The sequence below is a fragment of the Alligator mississippiensis genome, chromosome 14 (genome assembly GCF_030867095.1).
Source record: "Alligator mississippiensis isolate rAllMis1 chromosome 14, rAllMis1, whole genome shotgun sequence".
Taxonomy (NCBI): Eukaryota; Metazoa; Chordata; order Crocodylia; family Alligatoridae; genus Alligator; species Alligator mississippiensis.
The window spans coordinates 33,630,478-33,652,532 of NC_081837.1; the positions used below are offsets into that span (position 1 = coordinate 33,630,478).

At 46.0% G+C, this 22,055-nt stretch overlaps 1 protein-coding gene and 1 long non-coding RNA gene across 4 annotated transcripts in view; one reads left to right on the forward strand and one right to left on the reverse strand.

Moving 5' to 3' along the window:
* Positions 1-21,886, forward strand: part of ELAPOR1 (endosome-lysosome associated apoptosis and autophagy regulator 1) — a 63,993-nt gene extending 42,107 nt beyond the window's left edge. For 2 of the 3 annotated variants that reach the window (XM_014605435.3, XM_019492550.2), the window contains exons 12-23: positions 473-578; positions 3,027-3,164; positions 3,945-4,202; positions 5,633-5,806; positions 7,328-7,508; positions 10,423-10,519; positions 10,924-11,025; positions 12,425-12,551; positions 13,598-13,776; positions 14,658-14,823; positions 15,766-15,849; positions 16,777-21,886. In XM_014605435.3, coding sequence (XP_014460921.2) covers positions 473-578; positions 3,027-3,164; positions 3,945-4,202; positions 5,633-5,806; positions 7,328-7,508; positions 10,423-10,519; positions 10,924-11,025; positions 12,425-12,551; positions 13,598-13,776; positions 14,658-14,823; positions 15,766-15,849; positions 16,777-16,845 — 1,681 coding nt within the window. In that variant the 3' untranslated portion in view covers positions 16,846-21,886. The remainder of the gene's footprint in view (positions 1-472; positions 579-3,026; positions 3,165-3,944; positions 4,203-5,632; positions 5,807-7,327; positions 7,509-10,422; positions 10,520-10,923; positions 11,026-12,424; positions 12,552-13,597; positions 13,777-14,657; positions 14,824-15,765; positions 15,850-16,776) is intronic. The other variant, XM_019492549.2, reaches the window with a different exon arrangement.
* Positions 10,422-13,608, reverse strand: LOC132244823 (uncharacterized). The gene is made up of 2 exons (XR_009456605.1): positions 12,689-13,608; positions 10,422-12,595 (listed from the first exon to the last, which is right to left on the reverse strand). It is a non-coding gene; the product is annotated as an uncharacterized LOC132244823 (long non-coding RNA).
* Positions 21,887-22,055: the final 169 nt, after the last annotated feature.

Genomic DNA, 22,055 nt, shown 5'->3' on the forward strand with positions numbered 1-22,055 from the left:
AAATTTGGAGTGAAGGTTACTGATTTTATTGGTATCCGTGGGACTCCAGCTTGGCCCATGAACCTGCAATGGCTCCCAGGCAGTCATTCTAACAAGAATGCCTAAATTCAGCAGTCCCTGCACATGAATTCAGTCTCTCTCCAGGAACTTCCTGATGTCTTTGGCCTGTGGGGGCCAACCTTTTTAGTAGGCATGCTATGAATTAGCCTCACACCCTCCTCAAGTGCTACTCCAATCCACTTCACTTGCCTTATCTGCTGCTCTGCTTTCTGTCCCCTACCCTGTGCTGCTTGCCCATTCTGTTGCTCTGCTTTCTGCCCTTTCTGCTGCTGTATTCCCTGCACCCTCCCTGGTCTGCCACATGCCATGCACAGAGGCTGCCCATGCCACTCAGGTATGCATGCTGTAGGTTGGCCACCCCTGTCTTAAGCAATAGAGCTACAGCCTCTGATATATGCCTTTTTATTTACAGCCCCCTGCAGTCAGTGATGGAGGATGCTGAAAACAAAGAGGTGGCAAGAATTACCTTTGTCTTTGAGACTGTCTGCACTGTAAGCTGTGAGCTGTACTTCATGGTGGTAGGTTAACATGGCTCTTCCTGCCATGGCTCCCTTTCATGATAAATCAATGCTATTTCCTCATTCTGTTTGAAGGGCTTTCCCCCCACTCCCTGCAGACATGGAGCTTTCACCAGGTTGCTGGTTTGATTTCTTTGCAGGAGGAGCAAAGACCAAGTGCCAGTGTGATCTGTAAGTGGCTTAGAGGCCAGGGGCTCCAAATTGGGCTCACTTCTGCAGTCTGTGGATGTGGAATTGTAGGAAAAGCCTGCCCAGTTACCACTCACCCAGACTGTACCACTCGATCAGCCTTGTGCCTCTCTCCTGGCTACTGCAGCGCACCTACACTGGGTTCCAGTGTCCCGCATGAGCCTGTGGCTGTCGTGTCCTCCACTTGCTTGCTGCCTTCAACCAAGTACCTCGTCCATCTTATATTGTTGTGTTTGGTCTTCCCTCCCATGCAGCACATTTGCTGTTTTTCTCCTTATACGCCATGACAGAACTGGCACAAAGTAGGGGAGGGATGAACAGAGTTAAATGACAAGGGGTGAGGCACTTGAAACTGGAGTTCCCAGTCTGATCCATGGACCACTATGTGGCCCACCATTGGTCTGTGGATTACACTTTTTAAAATTAAAAATCTGGTAAGAAGGGAACGTCATGATGTAATGGATACTTACTTGTTTTGAGGCTGGCAAAAAAAGTAACCAGACAGCTAGCAAAAATAATATGGACAAGATTGGAAAAGACTGAGGCTCATAGTAACTAAAGTGAGCATCAGAGAACTTTTGAGTAGTTTGATTGGATTTTGGTCAGCAGGCCCTGGTGAATGTCAGCCCAGGTGCTGAAGAATTTGGCAGAAGGAATCATGGTACCCTCGGCAATATTATGTACAAAGTCATGGGAGACACATGAGATTCCAGAGGTCAGGAAAAGGGCCAACAGTGCCCCTCTTACAGAAAGGCAAAGAAGAGGGCCTAAGAAATTATAGAGCAGTTAGCCTGACTTCAGTATATAGGAAGTTACAGGAGCAAATTATAAAAGACATTTGGTAAACATCTGGAGGAGGAAAGGTAGCAGCCAGCATGGAATTGCTAAGAACAAGTCATGCCAAACCAACTTGATCTGCTTCTTTGGCAAAGTAACTAGTTGGGTGAGTGAAGGGAATGCAGTGGACAGACTGTACAAGACTTTAGCTGGGCTTTTGATAAAGTCTTTCAAAATGTTCTCATAAGTAAACTAGCGAAATGAAGGTTAGATAAGACTGCTATAAGATAGGCACCAAAGTAACTCAATAACTGCAAGCAAATAGTAATTGTGAGTGGCAGGAGGTTTTGAATGGGATTCCACAAGGTCCAGTGCTAATTAGCTTGTTTGTTAATAATTTGAATGCTGGAATAGAAAGCTTTCTGATGAAGTTTGCAGAACACAGCAAACTGGGAAAGATTGCAAAAGCTTTGGAGGATAGGAGTAGAATTAAGAGTGTATCAATCTTGATAGATGGGAAAGCCGGGATAGAGACAACGTAATAAAATTCAGCACAGAATGAAGTTCTTTCCTGCGACACATAGGGAAGAATGTACAAATAAACAGTGGGAGATAACTGGCCTTGTGGCAGCATTGCTGAGAAGGATCTTGGAGTGTGGTGGGTCACAGATGCAACATGAGTCAGCAATGTGATGTAGCTGCAAAAAAAACCCCAAATGCAACTTCAGGCTGCATCACCACTTCAGGTGTAAGGCATAGCGCTGAGGCACTTTGTATCATTACAAATACATATCTTGTCTGTAGCCACAGATGGTGGAATTTGCAAGGGTCTTGAGTGGATGCAAAAGCAGGTGTCTGCATATAACACATATTTGGTAAAAGCACCCAATGGCTTTTGCTCTACAGCAGGGATGTCTAATATATGACCTGCAGGCTGGATTTAGCCCATGGGACCGTGTTATCTGGCCTGCGGGGTTCCTAGAAGGGCCAGGAATTTGAGGGGGATGGGGAAGGGGAGGCATGCAGCAAGCAGGGGTGGGGCTTGCCACAAAAATATGGGGTCCAGAGGCCCCTTGGTGATGTGTCAGAGGTAGGAGGCGAGTGACAGCTGCATTAACCCTGTGCCACTGCCACTCACCATGCCACTGCTGCACCTGGATCCAGCCCACAAAGAGCTCTGCAGTCCAGATCCAGCCTGTGAGGAGGGTGAGTTCAACCCCCGTTCCCTAAAGTGTAGGCACTACTACATGGCTTCTGAAAATGGGGCTTTGAAAATTTCCCCAAATACATCATCATAAATATAAGCAGAGCCACCTCCTTTTCTGTATCCATGAAGATATTTGCCCCTTCAGGGCAGGTCATGGGATATGTGTTGTTTTGGGTTGCCTTTCTTTTTAGCTATTTGACCAGCTGTAGTAAAACTCATTGGGGTAGAAATGGCATCTGTTAGTGAGCCACTTTTTATTCTCCCATCCGTGGCAGGGTGTGAATTCGAAGACCAACACACCAGTAGAGACCTGGACCGGCTCCAAGGGGAAACAATCCTACACGTACATCGTTGAAAAGAACGCCACTATGAGCTTCACTTGGGCCTTCCAACGGACGCCGTATCATGAGGCAGTAAGAGTGTGGTGTCACAGTCCCAGGTCTTCATAGGTCGTGACCCATTAAGAGTTGATTGCATCCTCCTTTCCTTCACCAGTCCTGCAAGATGTAGCTTCCAGAACCTTTCAAATACATGCCATGCCCTTTAGTAGAACAGGGATAATCAGCAGAGAGGAAGGATGACTCAGGCTAAATCTATATGAATACTTACTGCTCCTGGCAACAGTGCCCTCAAGAACAGTGCATTGCCTCCTAAACCAGAAGCGGTGTAGATGCATCTGTGAGCAGGCTAGTTAGCTTGGGGACAGGCTAATTGGCCTGCCAGGCTATTTGACCTCCAGGGTTGCCCCCAAGCAAGCCATAACTGCTTCCCATTTAAGAAGCAATTCAGTCAGTGCACCAGTAATTTAGGGCACTAACAGGAGTCTAGAAATCCATGTGCGAGTCCCTGCTTTGTCACAAGCTTTGTGTGTGAGCTTGCTCAAATCACTTAACCTCCTTAGGTTTCTGTTTCCCATCTTTCCTATGGGGATAATGATATTTCCCTGCTGCCCGGGTATGGGCAATGATAATCGAGAAAATTGTAAGGACTCAAATATTCCAGTTGTCTGGGTGGGGGGTGGAGAATGTAGAAGTACTCATGACAGATGGTAGAAAAGCTCTGTCCTACTGTAATGGGCTTGATTCTTATTTTTATCCTAAAATATCCAGGCTAATCTCAGTAAGATCCTGAGTCCTCAATTCTAGCAAAAATGCTACTTCCATGCAGGGTTAATGGGAATGTCTTTGTTCCAGGGGAGGAAGTACACAAATGACATCGCCAAGCTCTACTCAATCAACGTGACCAACGTTATGGATGGTGTGGCCTCCTACTGCCGGCGTTGTGCCCTGGAGTCATCAGGGTCTTCCTGCACCTCCTGCCCACCTGGGAACTACATCGACCGAACGTCTGGCGCCTGCCACCCCTGTGCACCAAACACTTACCTGAAAGCTCACCAGCCCTACGGCCATCAGGCCTGCATCCCCTGTGGCCCAGGCACAGTTAGCAATAAGGTGTCATTACCCTTCCTAGTAGTCAGTAGCAATATGATAGGGCCTGCAGTGCTAGATGCTGTATGCACATGCAAAGATGAAGGATCCTGATCCTGAAGCACGGTCTGTGGTTAATCTGCCCTTCTCATCTGCTGACTTTAAGATTCCCCACACCCCTCAGGGATGTGATTGTGGGATCAGGTCCTAGCACTCTGTGTGTGATGGACAGCAAGTCCTGTTTCTTGTCCACAGTAGACATGAGTGGACCAGCCAGTGATCGACACTTTGCAGACCTCAACAGCTATATTGTAGGGTCTTGGAACTAAATAGTTTCTTTCTTTCCTGCTGTGCTCAAGGGTTGTTTGTTTGGTTTGGTTTTGATTTGTTCTTTAAATGTGATCATACATTAAAAAAAACCCTTTCTTCCATCTAGAATCAATCTGCTGCATGTGATTTAAGGGGAGGGTTTCTTGCAGTAGAGAAAACAAGCCTGGGCCTGTAATGAATATTTTCTGAATATATCTATTGAGGCTACTGGATACAGATGAACTTTGAGGTTCTCTCTGGCTACTGGAATATCTAACAGTAGGGTCTGCAAAGCCTAATATCATCATGTAGGGTCTCTCCAAGTCCTGACCTACAGTTGTCATTCAGGCAATGCTGGTGCCTGTTAAGATTGCCCTGCACTTACTACAGGTGCCTGGTCACATTTTGCTATGAATTGCACTGATGTAAATCCAGCAACTTGGGCTGTGTTTAAGCATAATATTTGTAATGCTATATACAACCTTATAGTACTTCAAAATGTGGGTTTCAGACCTGCACCCTGCATGTAATGCTACAAAATGGTGCAAGCACTCAAGAAAGGTACTTGGATGAAACAAGAACTTCTCTGTAGTGCAGTATTTCTTCAACTTCTTTCTTTGGACTAAAATTGGTGGCACATTTCATTCTTAGGCCCAAACAGGGTGCGGGTGCAGGGGGGAGGGTGTGAGAGAGGATGACTTCTTAGTATATGCACATGCACATGTGCGCGTGTGCACACACACACACACATACACACTCAAAACTCAAGGATTGATGAAAATAAAATGTAATCTTTTGGCCTAGCGGGCTAGATGAGTAGTTCCCGGTCAATCTGTTGACCAGATTCAGTCTGTGAGCTTGATCCCTCCTCCTCGGGCTGGCATGGTTGGGCCCCATCCAGCCAACTTTTCACAGCACATTTCTCCTGGTCTTTTGCCATGCCCTTTGGTAATAACTGCTGTATCGGTACATTTTGTAGTACCACGTGTAATGTCTGAACAGTTCTGTTCAGACATTAGTGCTAGAACAGCTAGTGCTGGAGGAGCGCTTTTGTCCTCGCAGCATCCCAACATGCTCCATGTAGCTGTTTATCATGCTCCAGCATGATCATGGTTAACTGACTGCCTAATGTTCCTCTTCCTCAGATACACTCCCTGTGCTATAATGACTGTCACTTCTCAGTGAACAAGGATGGCAGAACTCTGGAGTATGACTTCTCAACCCTAGCTAACAGCACATCCTTCACTAGTGGGCCAAGCTTCACTACTAAGGGACTGAAATATTTCCATCACTTCAACATCAGCCTTTGTGGGAACCATGTAAGTGCATACCTACAAGATTGAGGATTTTCTTTCTTCTGCTGATTTCTCCCCAGTTTGAGAGGGTGAAGGTTGTGACTTAAATGCCAGCACTCAGTCTGGCTGCTTGACTTATTAGCACTGCCAGCAAAAAATGGGAATATCGGCAAATTCAGTAGTTACGACTGGCGGGGGCTGGCTAACAAGCAAGCTCCTATCTGCAGGTGCTGTACTTAAACATGTCGTTTGACACTTACAGGTCATGCCTGCATTGTAAGCTTACTGTGCCCGATTGTACCACCCTCAGGCACACTGCACTGCTCCCGAAGGCCATCTCTTAAACTGCAGCTGAATAACTGAGTCCACAGTGGTGCTGATGGGCTAATTATTAGCACGGGTGAGTTAATTGGCCCTGAGCCTAGCAGTGCTAATTAGTCTGCCTGAAGTGCTGCCCAGACACCACTAAACTGCTTGCATTTAAGGACAAGTGTTTGAAGCCGGTGCTACCTGGCACAGACCATTTGCTGTGAAGACAGCACCCTACCTATTCTGAAGAACAGATACAGGTTTCTCTCGCTTTATGTGGGTTCTGTACGTGCAAATTCGCTCTTATGCAATGACCCTTTGTATACCAAAAATTCATTATATGCAAGGTAAATTCACTCTTATACAATTGGTGTGGTGGAAGCCCGCAGTCAGCTGCTTTGTGCAGTGCATTGTGGGCGTGATGCACACCAAAATCTAGTCTCCTGTGTGGATCTGTGCTCCTCACTCATTGTCTGCGACACGTGTTTCTGTAGTTGCCATCCCCATTATGATAGTTCCCGGTGCTTGTGTGTAATGTCTGCTGTTGGTGAGTGCCAAAATTGTCTTGTAAAAGTGGTAGAAATGGGTCTGGGGGTCAGTACAGCTGAGGTCTTGGACTATATCCCTATTTGTTACATTGCAAAGTGGGTTCCCTTTACGTGAATTTGAGATATGCGCCATTTTCCAGGAACTCATGTACAGCAGAAAGCAAGGGAAACCTGTACTTTGAAGGGCATGTTACATCTGTAGACTGCAAATGCTACCTTATTTTCATGCATACAACAGGTACCTTTTCCCCAAAACCCAGCTGTTGGGAACTTCAGTGCATATTTCATGCAAGAAATATGGTAAGAACAGTTTCTGCTGGTTACAGGCAAACGTGAAAGTACAGTCTGCTCTTTGTTCGGGGAGTGGAACAATGAGTGGGCTCTGCTCCCTAGCTGCTCCTATTCAGTTACTTAGTCACTTACTAAAAAATTAGTAAGTGACTTACATTAGTCACTTACTAATTTTTAATTAATTCTGCCTTTCAAAAACAAGGTGTGTATTATATTCTAGGAAGTCTTATATGTGAGAAAATATGGTATGTGGAGAAGCTTGCTTGGAGCTCTGTGCAGTGCTCAGGCCAGCCCCTGCTGCTGTTTTTAGGTGTTAGAATTCCCTTAATCCCTTTCTACACAAAGCAAACTGATGGCCTTGTCCTGGCGCTCACTGTGCTCTGCTCCTCCACCCAAGGGAAGGAAGATGGCTTTCTGCACAGACAACGTCACCGACATCCGGGTCCCAGACGGGGAAGTCGAGTTTTCTAAATCTGTCACCTCCTACGCCTGCCAGTCCATCGTTGTGCCCTCTGACGTCATGGGCTATAAAACAGTGGTGTCCTCCCAGCCTGTGAGCCTGGCTGACCGCTTTGTTGGTAAGTGCTGCCTGACATGAGGGTCAGGGCGGTGGGTGTTTGTTTTACAAGCCTGATCCTATTCTAGCCTGTACATTGAGCCACTGGCTTCTGGGCAGAGTGGGTGTAAGCTATGCTGGTGTGCAACAGGAAAGTCTTGAACGCACTTGGCAGATAGGTCAGTCACTCCACTCAGTACGAGGCAAGGGAGGACAGAGCCCTTGGCACCCTGTTTGTCACTGGAGCCTTTGCCTCATGCTGGTCACTTCTGTTTGTGGTGGTAGTGGGGTGCATATTTTGGGTATAGGAATATCTTCTTGCCATGCAGTCAGGGAAGTGTTCAGTCCTACACTACTGCATGACCATGACAGGGGGGTAAAGAGCCCGTCCCACTCAGGGACTAGGCATTTCAGCCCATAGCTATATCAGTCTACATAGAGGCCCACAGGGTAGGTTACTGCTGCAGCCCACAGAGTGGTGTGGACACTACTCCCTCTGAACAGCTGGAACAGTGGCTGCACACGTGGACCATACAGCCCCAGTTTGCAAGGGTTCCCTTACTGTTTTATGAAGGCAAGGGAACTCCTTCAGCAGGAACATAGGGCTGGATGGGCCCTTGAATCAAGTCTTCTGCATTTACAAATGATCTTCAAGGAATCCCCAAATCTCTACTTCAAACACTCGCACACAGCTGCCAGTCACAAAACCAGATACACCAAGAACACGCTATCATGTGTCATTAGTAAGAGCGGGGGAGACGAGGAAACTGCCAGTGCCCTACCACTGTAGCCCCTAGCCACTCAGAAGTTGGACAGGTCTGTGATAAGGCATGCTTTCCAGCTCCTGGCTTGTTTCTGTGATCCCCTTTTGAAGCTTTTCCAATATTTCCATGACCTTTTCCAGCTGTGGACACCAGCATTGGACAGACGCGTTGCATGAGTCATTTTCTTGCTCAGGCTGTGCCTAAAAGCAAGATCATTTTTATAGGTCTACTTGATGTTCCCCTTTTATATATCCAATGATTGCATCACTCATTTTAGTTACAGTGTGATTATCCACCACAACCCTCAAGTCCTTTTTTGAGTCACTACTTCCCAAGACAGATACAAGACTTTATTCCACTAAAAATGGTCCTGCTCACTGGTGTCTTCCCATTAATAGCAACATTTGGAGATCTGTCAGTGAGCTGATTTTAACCCATCAAATATGTGTCCATGTAAAGCAAAATTTTTTTTTAAATTAAAATGTCACATGCAGTCAACTCAAATGCCTTTGTGAACCCAAGCATACCATATGAGCACAATTGCTTTTATCAACAAGATTAGTCATTTTGTCAAAAAATGATAATGGGTTTGACAAAAATTACTTCCCTGAAACCATGTGACCAGCATTAATTAACTTGTTAACGCTCTAATCTTTTTTCAGTGATAAAAGACCCTAATGAACCATTGTAATATTTTTGTCTGGGACTGATATCAAACAAATCTGTCTGTAGTTTCCAGGCTCATATCTTTTTTTCTCTTTAAATATTGGAATTAGATAGGGAAATTCCAAATAATTTTCAAGGGAGGACTGCCCAGTTTGAAAAGATTTGTTGGATGAACTAATATTAGCAGGTCAGCTTTAAGGCTCTTAGCTTAGTTTTATTTTACTCATACCTGGTGATTTGAAAATATTTTACCTTAGCAGGTGTTTCCTCCCATTTCCATTGTTACAGGAGGTAAACTTTCTATTGCATTTACAGCACCATTTAGGATAAATATATCCTCCTGCTTGTTCTAGATACAGAACAGAAATAGCTATTGGCTGTTTCAGCAATATAAAAAGGCAGCTGATAAATTTATCATGTGTATCCAAAAATGGAGAAATGCCTGATTTAAGGGCCTTTTTGTTTCTAATAAGTTTAAAATATCTTTATTCCTATTGACTATGGATATTTTGCTTCCATTCACTTGTTTTTTGAGTTGTTTACCCTTTTAACTTCTCTCGTGTATTCATTGTCATTTATTTCTTCTTTTTTCCATTATTTAGATATTGATATTTGAAGTTGTACAGCCTCTTTTTACATTTCCTTTTAATCAGGATGGGGTTTTTTTGTCCAGCCTAACTAATTTTCATTTCTGTGAGATCATGGCTTTTTTGGGAGGCTGGTATGATTATCTTTGAGTAATTCCTAGTTTTTACTCGCAATTCCCACTCCTAAGTAACATTCCCCATATAGTTATGGTGACAGTTGCTTTAACTTTTGGGGAGCTTTCCCTTTTAAAAGTCCATGCAAACACGGTATTAGTCAGTGTCCTCTTCTATTTGCACAAAGCAAATGTACCAAGATCACAGTCATCAGTGTCTAAGCAATCACTAATGATTAGATCCATAATTAACTCTTCTTTGTCCATCAGAATGAGGTCCAGGGCTTGGAATGGAGTGAACAAGGCTCCATAAACCAACTCCCCCTGTGCATCCTTGCCAGTTGCTGACATCGCTGACTAAACAGCTGGTTATATTATTCATTCCCAATAGCCTCAAGAAACCAGCTTAGCACTCTACTCCCAGTAGCCGACAGGGTCATCCCAGCTACGGGAGAGGGTTCTAGAGCCTATTTCTACTAATGCTGGAGCATTAGAAATCTTAACTAGGTGCAAACTGTAGCACTGACCAGTAATCCCTGAGCTACCAGTTGCACTTGCAAAGGTTTAGTTTAACCATAGGTAAAGTTTAAACTGCACAGCATCTGTGCCTGGTGATCATGCAGAAGTCCAAATTTAGGGGGGTGCACAGGGGAGGCAAGATGAAATATCAGCTTTCTGCTTGCCAACTACACCTCTCTGGAGTTGTTGGGAGCTGCTTTCTGGACAGCTTGTAACCAAGTGCATTTGGGAGCAGAGCAGTAGCTGCTCTCTGTGCTGCTTTCTTATTGGGATGAATGCTATTTCAGGAGTGACAACTGAGACGACCGTGGACCACATCACCTCCCCTCCTGACTACTTCCCTACTGAGAATGTCGTGGTGCCTGAAGTAATATTCTTCTACAGGTAATGGGGCAGCCATGCTAGATGGAGGTCAAGCACAGTGAGAAGCACACGTGTCCCACACATGGCACTCAATATTGCCCACAATGTCACCCCAGCTCCCCAGTCTGGAGCTTTTCCAAGCCCTGAAGAAGCATGTAAGAAAGTCACTTCCCCAACCCACCGTTTATCCCAGGAGCAAGGGAACCACAGTTCCATTCACACACCGGCTTTGGCAGTACCCAGGCCTTAGGGAGGGTGGAAGGTGGGAAACAACGATGACCCCTCCATGTCCTATGCAGCCTATGAACCAGATACAATCATAGGACAAGGACCTTTCCGCTAGTCAGGTGCGTTGGTATGTACAGGTGGGACGTGCTGGATAGCAGGATGATACCAAAGGCTCTGTTTATTTCCTTAATGGGCAGATCTAATGATGTGACTCAGTCATGTAATTCTGGAAGGGCCACTGCCATCCGCATGCGCTGCAACCCTCTGAAGACCGGCTCGGGAACACTCTCCATGCCAAGGTAGAAATGATCACCCTTTTTTCTGAATGATGCAGATAAAGCAGCATGCGGGAAGGGCTGCCTCTCCCTCCAGATGCAGTTATTTTCATCAGGCCTCTTGGTAGGTCAAGTGCCCTCAGGTTGCCAATGTCAGGGTGGTACTGGCACCTTGCCAGCTAATGGAGGGCCATGGCCTCCTGGCATGCGATGGAGCGTATTGCAAGTTGCCTTGATTCTGAGAAAATGGACCTCCTGAAAGTCACCAGGACTGATGCTGCAAATGACAGCAGGAGCCATAATATACACAGGATGCCAGTGTACATGCTTCTTACATGCTTAACCACCATAGTGCATGTATGCCCACTTCGAGCTGGGTTAAAATTTTGGCCAATGGCCACCTGAAACTACATGTGCCGTCCTTGGTGATGGTGTTGAACAGCTTGGCTAAAGGAGGAGCGTTGCATGCTGTGGACCGTAGTTACTTCCTCTCTCTTCATGCTGAGAGCATCAAACAGGCCATAGAGTAGAAGTGTCTCAAGCCAGGTTTAGCCTTCTCTGTCACAAGGTCTTGCTGATGGAGAATAACGCTTCGATCCCAGGATGGTTTGGGCTGGATAAATGGAAGTCATAGGGCCTGGAGGGGTTTCCCTGCATGCAGCACCAGGACGACTGCTTCCTCAGAAAGGAAGGAGAAGCAGTTCCTTGTCTCACTAGGCCTGCAGCCTTTGCAGAGCAGCTGGCTTTTGCAACTTCACTCAACCCACAGGAGCTTTTTAAGCTGGGAGTGTGGATGAAGACGAGACTTGATACAAGCCAGCTGGCTTCTGCTTGGACACACACTGGCCCTTGTCCTGAAGGCCTCACAAAGCTGCTGGGGATTCTGCTAGAAGCAGTCTGGGGCCTGTGCACCTCCCTGGTTTCCCTAGAGGCTTGCCGCAGGCTGCCACCTGCCTCTGCTCTCATCTCCCCGTCTCTCTCCCTTCTCCTCTGGCATCATCCGTATCTGCTGTAGTGTGCTCTGTTCCATCGTAAATAAATGCAATGTTGTAAACCCAGTTGCTGAATATCATGCACTTTCCCTTACTAGGCATGAAGAGGGGTGGGGCAAGCTCACGGTTCCTCTCCAAGCCTGCCCCTGTGGGAATAATATGGGATCCTGAATCACCCAGAAATAGCTTCATTATCATAAGCGAATACTGAGTTCAGGTGGCCAGAGTGAGGCCCAGAAGTTTGTTTTTTTTAATTCAGGAGTGCGGAGCACCTCTCATTTTGACTTTTGCTGAAGCTATACTGGTGCACTGTCTGGCTTCAGCATCATAATTGGCCTAGAGACCCACCAGGCTGCCCTTTTCTGTAAGTTAATCCATGTGTGATGTGCTGGCTGAGTGCTAAGGGTAATCCTCCTCCTTTCTTCTGACAGGAAGTGCTCTGATGGAACCTGTGATGGGTGTACCTTCCATTTTCTGTGGGAGACTGCTGAAGCCTGCCCACTCTGCTCAGCTTACGATTACCGTGCCATTGTTAGTGCCTGTGTTGGTGGGATTCAGGTAGGCACTCAAAGCCATGGAGCTTTGTCTTCTAAGACCATGACCTAAAAATGAGTGTGGAAGTGAGTGGCTATTGATTTGAGCTGATGCGATAGCACCAATATAAGCTTTAACAAAGCCAAGGTGTCCATACTCACCGTGCTGTTTCAGGTACCTTGCATCCATACTTGCATCATGGTCACACACCCTTGGGGTAGCTGTTCCACAGTTCCCTAAAGTAGCAGCTTGTGGGAGATCCCAGCAGGTCTTCTGGGACCCTGGAATGGCAGGAATGGTTGGTCACCGATGGCTCACTGGCCAGATCCAGCCTTTCAAGCAATTGCATTCAGCTGGCAGAGCCAGGACATTGGTAGTAATTCTGCAGCTGGGGAGAAAGGTGCAATAGTGTTCCTCTGCCCCGAATAGTCTTTTTGCAGTGCTGTCTGCCTCCATCCCTGCCCTCCCTTGTGTACCCTGTCCTCACTCCTCTCATCACCGAATGTGTCTCTGGCTGCAGTCAGTGGTGATAGGAACCAGGGTGAGGGGTAGCAGTGGCAGCAGCTGCAGTAGGGGGTAGGAGAACTGTTGGCACAGAGCAGGGAGTTCTGGGGCAGGCAGCTTGGAGTTGCAGTGGCAGTGACTGGGTCACAAGTGGTGGCCTGCCTTTGGATCCAGCTGCCTTATTTTGGCCTGTCACCCCCTGGCCTAAAGGGTTTGCAGAAGAGGCTGGGGTCCCACAATACCTTGTGAAATTCCCTCCAAATTCCTAGGAAGCAGAGACATTGCCCAGTCATGGCCTCAGGGTGGGTAAGGCTTCTGCCAAAAAGCATCTCAGTTGCAGGTGACTCTGAGGAAGCAGTGGACAATGCCTAGGTAGAACTGCCAGGGAGCTAAGGGCTAGTTCAACAGATGGGGTTATTGCTACACTGCCTAACCCTTACATGAGGAACCATCCTTAAATGTGGTATTGGTGCTACAGCATTGCTTTCAAATCCCAGCTGTGCCCATAGGCTGTCAAGATATACTGTGTGAGTAACGGAAGGACTTGGCTGCTTTTACTTCTGTAGAGAACCACGTATGTGTGGCGGGAGCCAAAGCTTTGCACAGGAGGCAGTCTCCTCCCAGAACAGACAGTCAGCATCTGCAAAACCATGGATTTCTGGCTCAAAGTTGGCATCTCAGCCGGTACCTGTGCTGCTGTGCTGCTGACCGTCATGACCTGTTACTTCTGGAAGAAAAACCAAAAGTGAGTAGCTTCCGGCCTCTGTTACATTGCTGTGTCCACAGGCAGTACATGTAGAATCAGTATGGACTCCCCCTTCTGTGCCCCTTTCAACCAACCTCCTGCCTCTCTTTTGGAGACCCCTCACACCTGGCTCCCTTTGAGCTTGTTTAGTTTGGGATTGCTCCTGGGATCCTTGCACAAAGTGGCCCAACTTCAGGAGATAAGTCCTTGATGACAGAATAGCTACCAGCACTGGAGTGATAGGGAGAAGTAACCTTTGCTGTGTAGTTATTAGTGATTTACTGAAGTAGCCAGAGAGGCCACGTGGCCAGATGTTTTGGCTTGATAACAAGTAGTAACCATTCCTGCCACAGAAAGCCCTCTGGATATGGGTCTCTGGCAGAGGCAGACTAAGCAAGAAGCAAATCCCTGCCAGAGTTGCTCTTTGGAAGAAATCAGCTTCTCTGCTGCAGTCTGCACAGTCACTCACTCACTTCCCATGCCCTGATTTGCTTCTGCTCCTATGTCAAGTCTTCTGGGCTTCTGCTGCTGCCTCCCAGTGCTCCCAAATAGCTGATGCAGCTGCTTACCTGCCACGGCATGGAGCTGTGGGGAGGACATGCAGCACATCCCAGCCAGGCTGCCTTGAAACCTTGCCATAGGGGCAACCGGAGCTGCCAGGCAGTGCTGCCACATCCAGAGAGAAGCCGTACCTCTGCCAGACCTGCCATAGTGGGACGAGTGCCAAGTCTTGTCTGTAGCCCCGCATTTTGCCCCCATATATTTCCCACTGAATGAAAATCAGGCTTATAAAGCACATGAGATCCTTTGTATACATAGCTTTGCTGGGACCTGCCTTTTAGGGCTTTACTCCACAAATGGTATTGTTTCTTCCTTTGAAGGTTGGAGTATAAATACTCTAAGCTCGTGATGAACGCTACCACAAAGGACAGCGAGTTGCCAGCTCCTGACAGTTGTGCCATTATGGAGGGAGAAGATGCAGAAGATGATCTAATATTCACAAGCAAGAAGTCTCTCTTTGGCAAGATAAAGTCCTTCACTACCAAGGTGAGAGTTTGTTCTTTCCCCGTAACAGCTGGTTGGTGGCTACAACCAATGCTGCTTACCTATATCAGGCACCTAGTGTTTGAATTCACTTTTTCTGATTCTTCTACCTTGTGGAAAATGTCACTGTTTTGACCACAGAGTTGCAGGACAAAGGCTGCAGGTCACTTAGCTCTGTACTTCAGTGCTCAAACCAGCTTGCCAGAAATACAAAAACAAAGGCAACTAAATGGGGCAGGAGGGAAGGAGAAGCCACACAAAGGGTTTTGGAACTTCAGACCCAAGCATAGCTGGGGGAATGTCCTTGGTCTGTTGCGGCATTTGTACAGAAGGGTAATAGTGCAAATATAACCTCCTTCTGGATATGTGGCTCTTCTGGGATCTATATCCTGAAAGTTGGCTAGACCTGGGTTTTCTCTTCCCCAGATCTTCCTAGCTCCAGCCTGACTTAACTGCTGAATTTTTAAAATAGAATTGGAGTCTTTTTTCATCCCCAAGATGCTGAGAAAATTCTCTTCCATCTATCCAGTAGGGGGTAATGTTACACACGGTATCCTCTCTCTCTGACATACCCGTGTAGATTTCCCTGCATACCGCACGTGACATTAGCTCGATATCAGAGCAAATTTGCCAGGCTAGAATATGGCAGCGGAGGGCTAATAACACTGGTCATCTTCTTCAGTTGTGCTAATCCTCCTCAGACCTGCCTCTGCCATATAGCAAGCAGAATGATTTCAGTTCTTACTGCTCTGACATGAATTGCCTTTGGTTAGTCACCATGAAGTGCTACAGACCAGTGTAGCAAAAACCTCTAACCCTGGGTTGGCCTGGGACCCGTGTATCCAAATTCCCTTTTGATGCTGGAGTTCCCCACGTGCCCCTGCTGCCCCCCTTTCAGACTGTTGCTGCAACTGCTGAGAGATGTTAATGTTTATTTTCCCTTAGGTTATGCAGAGCTACAGTCGGGCTTTGCAAGACTTTGGCTATAGGGCTGCTCTCAATAAAATAAGAAGAGGTGGGAGCTTTCAGGTAGATAGAGACACATAACACAAGACATAAGGTACGGGGTGTCTGCTCAGCCCCTGCTCTAAGGATCAAACCCATTGTCTGTGGATGCACTGTGAAGAGGATTAGAAGGCAGCAGGGTCCAATAATCAGGGCTTTGAACAGCCTCTGGGTCTGACCTGGCTGTGTGTCCTGAGCGAGTCCTTTTTCCCTCCCATCCTCTGCCTATTTAAATTAAACACTGTAAGGCTGAGTACAAGGAATGCCCAAGTATAAGGAGTGCCCAGTTCTGCTTGAGGCCTTTACACCTTACCAAAATGCAAATAATAAAAGATTATAGAGCCAGGAGCTGAGTGGTCCTTCATTCTGCTCCCAGTCCTGTAGCTGACTTACTCTCAGTTCCCTTCTCTGTGCCTCAGTGTCCCCATCCCTAAAATGGAGATGATATTGAACCCCTCTGCTGGAGCTGTTTTGGGTCTGGGAAAGGGAAATGAAAGTCTGTCCTGTTGCTCTTTATCATAAAACAGCCCCATGGTTTATGCACGTACAGACTGAGATAAATTCTGTTTTAACCAGGGTTCTCCACCTAGGTGTCCTGAACTAGTACCCAGAAGTCACAACCACTCTGCCCTTCATCCAGTGGGTAAAGGACCAAGAAGCTAAAAAAAGAAAAAGACCCCCCAGCTACCCTGCTATGGGAAGCAACTGACTAAAAATCACATTCAAATATTCCCTTTGCTGCTGGGGGCAGGGGCCAGGCCTTGTTCTGTGTCTGTACGGTACCTAGAGCCAAAGGGTCCTGGTCCATAATTTGGGTTCTTCAGTCTGTTACTGTGATGCAACTAAGTGCTAAGGGAGAGTGGGTCCTGGCTAGGTGGGCTGGAAGTATGGGGACAGGTAAGATCCACTGAATTAAGCTTACTGACAGTCACTGTCCACTGCTGTTTCCAGAGGACATCAGATGGGTTTGATTCCGTTCCGCTCAAGACTTCGTCAGGCAGCACAGACATGGATCTCTAAGGTGGAGCACACCCAGCTGGCCTCCTGCACAATGCCTTGGCTGTGAGATAACTCGATGCTTCTCCTTGGTGGATCCCTGCACTCTGATAAACTCATCATGTGGCCTTATTGGATACACTTTTAACTTGAGCTCCTTATTGCTTTCTTTTAAAAAAAACCAACAGACTCGGAACATACCCTCCAAAAAAAAAAAAAGAAGCCAAATACAGGTGTGTTTTTAAACTACATATTTGCATGTTTCCTGTGTTCCCAGTTCCTGGCAGCTGACTACAAATCTCTGTGCTGCTGCATGGTTTGTTTCTTGTCAAATTATTCTGTCCAAATGCACTCATAATAATTCGCACTTACCCCTCTCTGAGATATCAGGCCATCCCGTGCCATCCACTCCCATATCTGGGGATTACTGGGCATCCTTTCTGGCTGCCTCTGCAACTGATGAATCAATACAGAGGTTTGACTTTTGCAAGATCCTTCCAGCAGCTATGCCAGTGTGCTAGAGGCATGTTCTCCTTAATTGGCAGAGTCCATGCACAAAAGGATCTGATCTCTTGGGACCTTTGGCAGGGAAATTAGGGTTTGTGAAGAGAGCAGTTTTCTTTCTTCTTTCCTAATGCCGGAGCCCCTCCCACTCTTTTCATCTTGGCTTTCAGTAGAAATGGGTCTGTGCTGCAAGGCTTGAGCTCCCCCACAGATTGGGCAGTGTTTGGATGAAGTGCTCTGGTTCAGCCCAGTGTCACGTGCAGTAAAAAAGGGCTGAGCTTTTGTGATTACAAAGGGGAATCTTTACCCGGACTGCCGGACACAGATAGACCATGCCATTCTCTCTAGCTCTCTAACACCCTTACTGCACTGACCAGTTTCATCACCTAGGTCTCCAAAAGTCCTGGTGTGGACTTTGCAGTGATGACAGGGGCTGTTGACCGAGCTACAAAGTGGAGACAGAAACCAGATTAAACTAATAATATTCTCCTAGGGATGGAATTGGCACACGTGTCTCAGCCGTCTTGCTTTAAACTTGCTCCATTCTAGGTTTTTTCTCAAATGAAAATGATAAGCTATCACTGGGCAGTCTCCCTCCCTGTGGTATTACCCACATCCCTTAGGCTGCCACAGGAAAACATGCAGAATATTTTACAACATGGCAAAAATCTCCCCAAATGTGCGTCAAAAGAAACTCTGTGTTAGCGAGTGTTCAACTTAACAGCCAAATGCTTGGCAGAGAGCTAGAAACCCATCTCCTTTTGTTGCTTATGAGGGGCACTGAGTATATTGCTCCCTTATCTGCCAAGCTAAACAAATATTTAAAGGGATATGTTTGGGACTGGCACAGTAGTCTGCAGCATTTAAAACACCTATTGCTAATATTAGCAGCTATTTATATTGGGTAAATCTCGCTAGCCGTTTTCCATCTCAGTAGAGGTCAATGATAAGGACACTACTTGGGCCCTGTTTACCATGGAAGAGGGGCTATTTTTGCAGACTCAGCTGTTCTTGTCAGTGTCTCCCCTAATACCAGCTACAGAATTGATGTTCTTATTAGTTTTGCTGATAGTATTAACTTAGTTTTACCGTTCACCTCATTTAGCAGGCATATAACTGTTAGCCCACCCAGACTGCTGTAAGTAGTGGGGACTAGCCTGTACATTAAATACGGAGGGATGCATCTATGCTAGCAGGGGAAAGTTTGCAGACATCACAGTAGACCAGGGCATCATACAAAAAGGAGAAATATTCAGCATGACTATCCCTGCTTGGATTAATTACCCACTCTCTCTAATAACTTGTGCTCAGGAGCCAGAGGGATAGAAGAGGCCTGCACATGCTACCATTTCTAAGCCATGGTACGATCAGATAATCAAGCTACATGGTCTTTATTTGAGGCGGGGGGGAGGGGGATATCATCTTAAATACCCTTCTAATTTTCCTGGTTTAATGCACTCAATCAGTGCCTCTGTGGGGCACTACAGGGGTTAAACCTGCATCTGGAAGGTGATTTCACTTTTTAACGGTGTTTATCATTCTTGAGTCTCTATATGGCTGTTGCTGAAATGGACTCTAATTGCAGCCTCCACCCAGAGATGGATCCAGGGTAGTGCAATGGCATGGATGTACCCAACCATGGCTGTGCACTGCATATGGAGAGAGCTATTGGAGCTCACCAGCATGTCAGCTCAGCTCCTGCCTGAGGTCCACATGTGCTGTGAGTGCTGAGCTCAACAGCTGTTCAGCACAGTCTCAGCCTTGAGCCCGTGCTTTCACAGAGCTTCAGAGCCCCAGGGGTGAGCACTGCTGCTGTTCACCCTTTCCCTCCCCAACCTCCAGGGCTGGGGGTGGGGGGCTTCAGAGCTGTGCAAAATTGGGGACCCCAGCCAGATCCTGTGTTGACCAGCTGGTGAGCTCATGATGCATGTGGAGCTCCAGCAGGGATGGTGAGGCACCCCCATAGCTTCATTTTGGCACCCCCCCACCAGACAGCACTCAAGTCTAGGGCCCTGCTTGCCCACCCATTGTTATAACACTGTACCTAGGCAAGAGGCTGTGGGTTTTGATCAGAGATGCTCAGTTGTGTGGCCCATGGGTAGCCCAGTCAACCGTCCTTGGTTTCCACAATCATGTATTGACGACATGAATTTATTGCTCGTGTTGATACTTCCTTCGTGAGTTTGTGTTAGTTTATTTTAACCTTCCCAAGCAACAGTGTGAATTTGCATTTCGAATCAGAATAGTCACAGCCTGAAGCAACTGAAGAGGAGAGCAAACAGATGTCCTCATTGCTCTTTGGTTTCATCGCAATGTAACTAGACTGTCAAGAAGTTGTTCCCTGATTCTTCCTCGCGTGTGAATGAGATCAGAGGCAAAGTCAAAACGTGCATGACTAACGCATACAATCTGAAAAAGGTCTCTTTGTCTGGTCTATACCTTTCAAAACATTAGATAAGTCCAGACAAGAATTCCTGCCCAAGAAACGCATGCTTTCTAGAGCCATCAGTTGTTCTTATTGCTTTCCTCTATACCCTTTCTCAAAAAGGCATCATCACTTCAGCCAATTTCATGAATGGGAAAAAGACCAGACGGCCTTCTCAGTATTTCTTTAAAGCTATGTAACACTGCCACTCCATTTTCCAGTTGCCCTTAGACTGAGGTCCATTGCCAGCTATACTTTGGGCAGGCATAGATATGTTTTAACTTGCCAACCTTTACCATAGTTACAGCGTTGCATTTTTAATTGCGCCATCATCTTCCTTCTTCACCTTCTGGCCTACTGCAGATAAAGTGCACTTGGTTGAAGAAAAATTTAAAATAGCAGGCAGTACAGGGTGCCTCCTGAGTCGCCATTGGACTTGGGCAGAGAAGCGAGTTGGGGATACATTGCTTTTAAAAGCAAAAACCCCACAAAAATTAGCATAGCCCAGAATCTCCTGCAATTGCAGTTTGTAAGTTGCTGAGAATATCCCTTGATCGCAACTTCTAGAGACCAAGACATGAAAGAGCAGAACCCTCTCTCACCCTGTACTGATAAAAATTTGAAAGGATGGTACAGTGATTAGGGGCTTGTCTATATAGGGAAATTGTACCAGCATGTTTCCTCTGTGAACATATAGTCTTGTTCATTGAGTTAAATTGGTATAGTTCTACTGGCCAACAAACCCTGCATAGACTAACTCTTAAGTAACATGAGTTTTAAAGGGGGACTGTCATATTTGAAATCTTAAGTCCTTGTTTAAAACAAGAGTGAAAAATGTAATGCACAATTACCCCTGCTTCTCCATTTTTCTGCTAATTATCCTATGGGGTTGTTCAATCAAATTTTTCATGTGGTTTTCTTCTAATGCTTTTTCCCCTCCTTGCTATGTAAAGACCTAGATGAATAAGAGAAGAAACTGGTATAATTTTTCACTGTGCAAATATTGAAGTAAATGTGTTCCCATTGAAGTTCATGGGGTTGCTCACACGAGTCTTGCAAACAAACGTGTGTGTAGCTCAGTTTGACTATACACCTTGACTAGACAGGGCAAACAGTGAAGTCGACAAGACGGTACAGTAAAATAACAACCAAAAAAGCTGAGAAGATTTTTGGTAACTCTGGATAGTGAACTCCCCTACTGTTTGCAGCAACCATAGATTTAAAAAATCCAGATAGGGCATGAGCTTTAGCAGACCTTTGGGGTAGGCTGATTCTGGGAGTTACTCAAATGTATTTTACTACTCGGAGAGACTTCTCCCCATACACTAGAGTTCAGGGTTGCTGAGGGTGGGCATCTTGAACAGAATGGTCCATGTGTGAATAGTCTAGGAGGAGGTAATTGCATTGCCATTCTGTACTTTATCCTCATTACCAGTAGCTCTTGAGTTGCTCATTATTGTTTGAATATCTAGTTAGCTTGGATCCTTCAGATAAGGGAAATGGCCAAAAATTCAGGTCTGGATTTTTATGAGATGAACCACACATGTCATCTTTACAGCTGTTTGACCCTCTTGACTTCAGTGGAGATACTCCTGGTTTACATCAGCACAAAAGAGATCAGAATCAGATGCTTTCTCTATTTAACAGCACCATTATTATTATTTTTTTTATAACGTGATTGACATAGGCACTTTGGTTTTGCAATATTTTGTACATGGTAATATTGTTATAGAAAACTCCTTTTTTGGATTAAACTGTGTAATATTTGTAATATGTCACCAATGTGCAAACTGTTTTGAGTCTTGTAAATACTTGCAATCTTTGAGGTTTTTAAGGTATGGCTAAGTGGTGGGGCGTAGGCTGTTATTCAGGGATTAGAAGATACATTTCTTACATAAATGACAAAGAATTTTTTGCAACTCTGTACATTACAGATGAGACTGGATTATATTTATAAAATTAGGATCTTGTACTGCATTTTTTTCAGCTTTGTCAAGACAAAGCCGTTTACCTTTCTGTATTACAGATGTGGGGCAGGTTTCCTTTTTACACTGTTTTAAAATAATTTTTTAGACTTCTGGGGGCAGGAGATGCATGTACCATTTTGATGAAATAAAACATGTACGTTTCTGACTACTCCAGTTGAGGCTACTTGCTTGAGGAGGGGGAGGAGAGGGAAGGGAAGGTGGATGCATCTTTTCAGTTGCTGCAACCGGGCCCGCGCAGGGACATCCTTCAGAGCACCGTCTGCACTGTGACAAGGGGAGGGAGGTGAACTACAAGTAGGATTAGAGCTTGGTTGGAC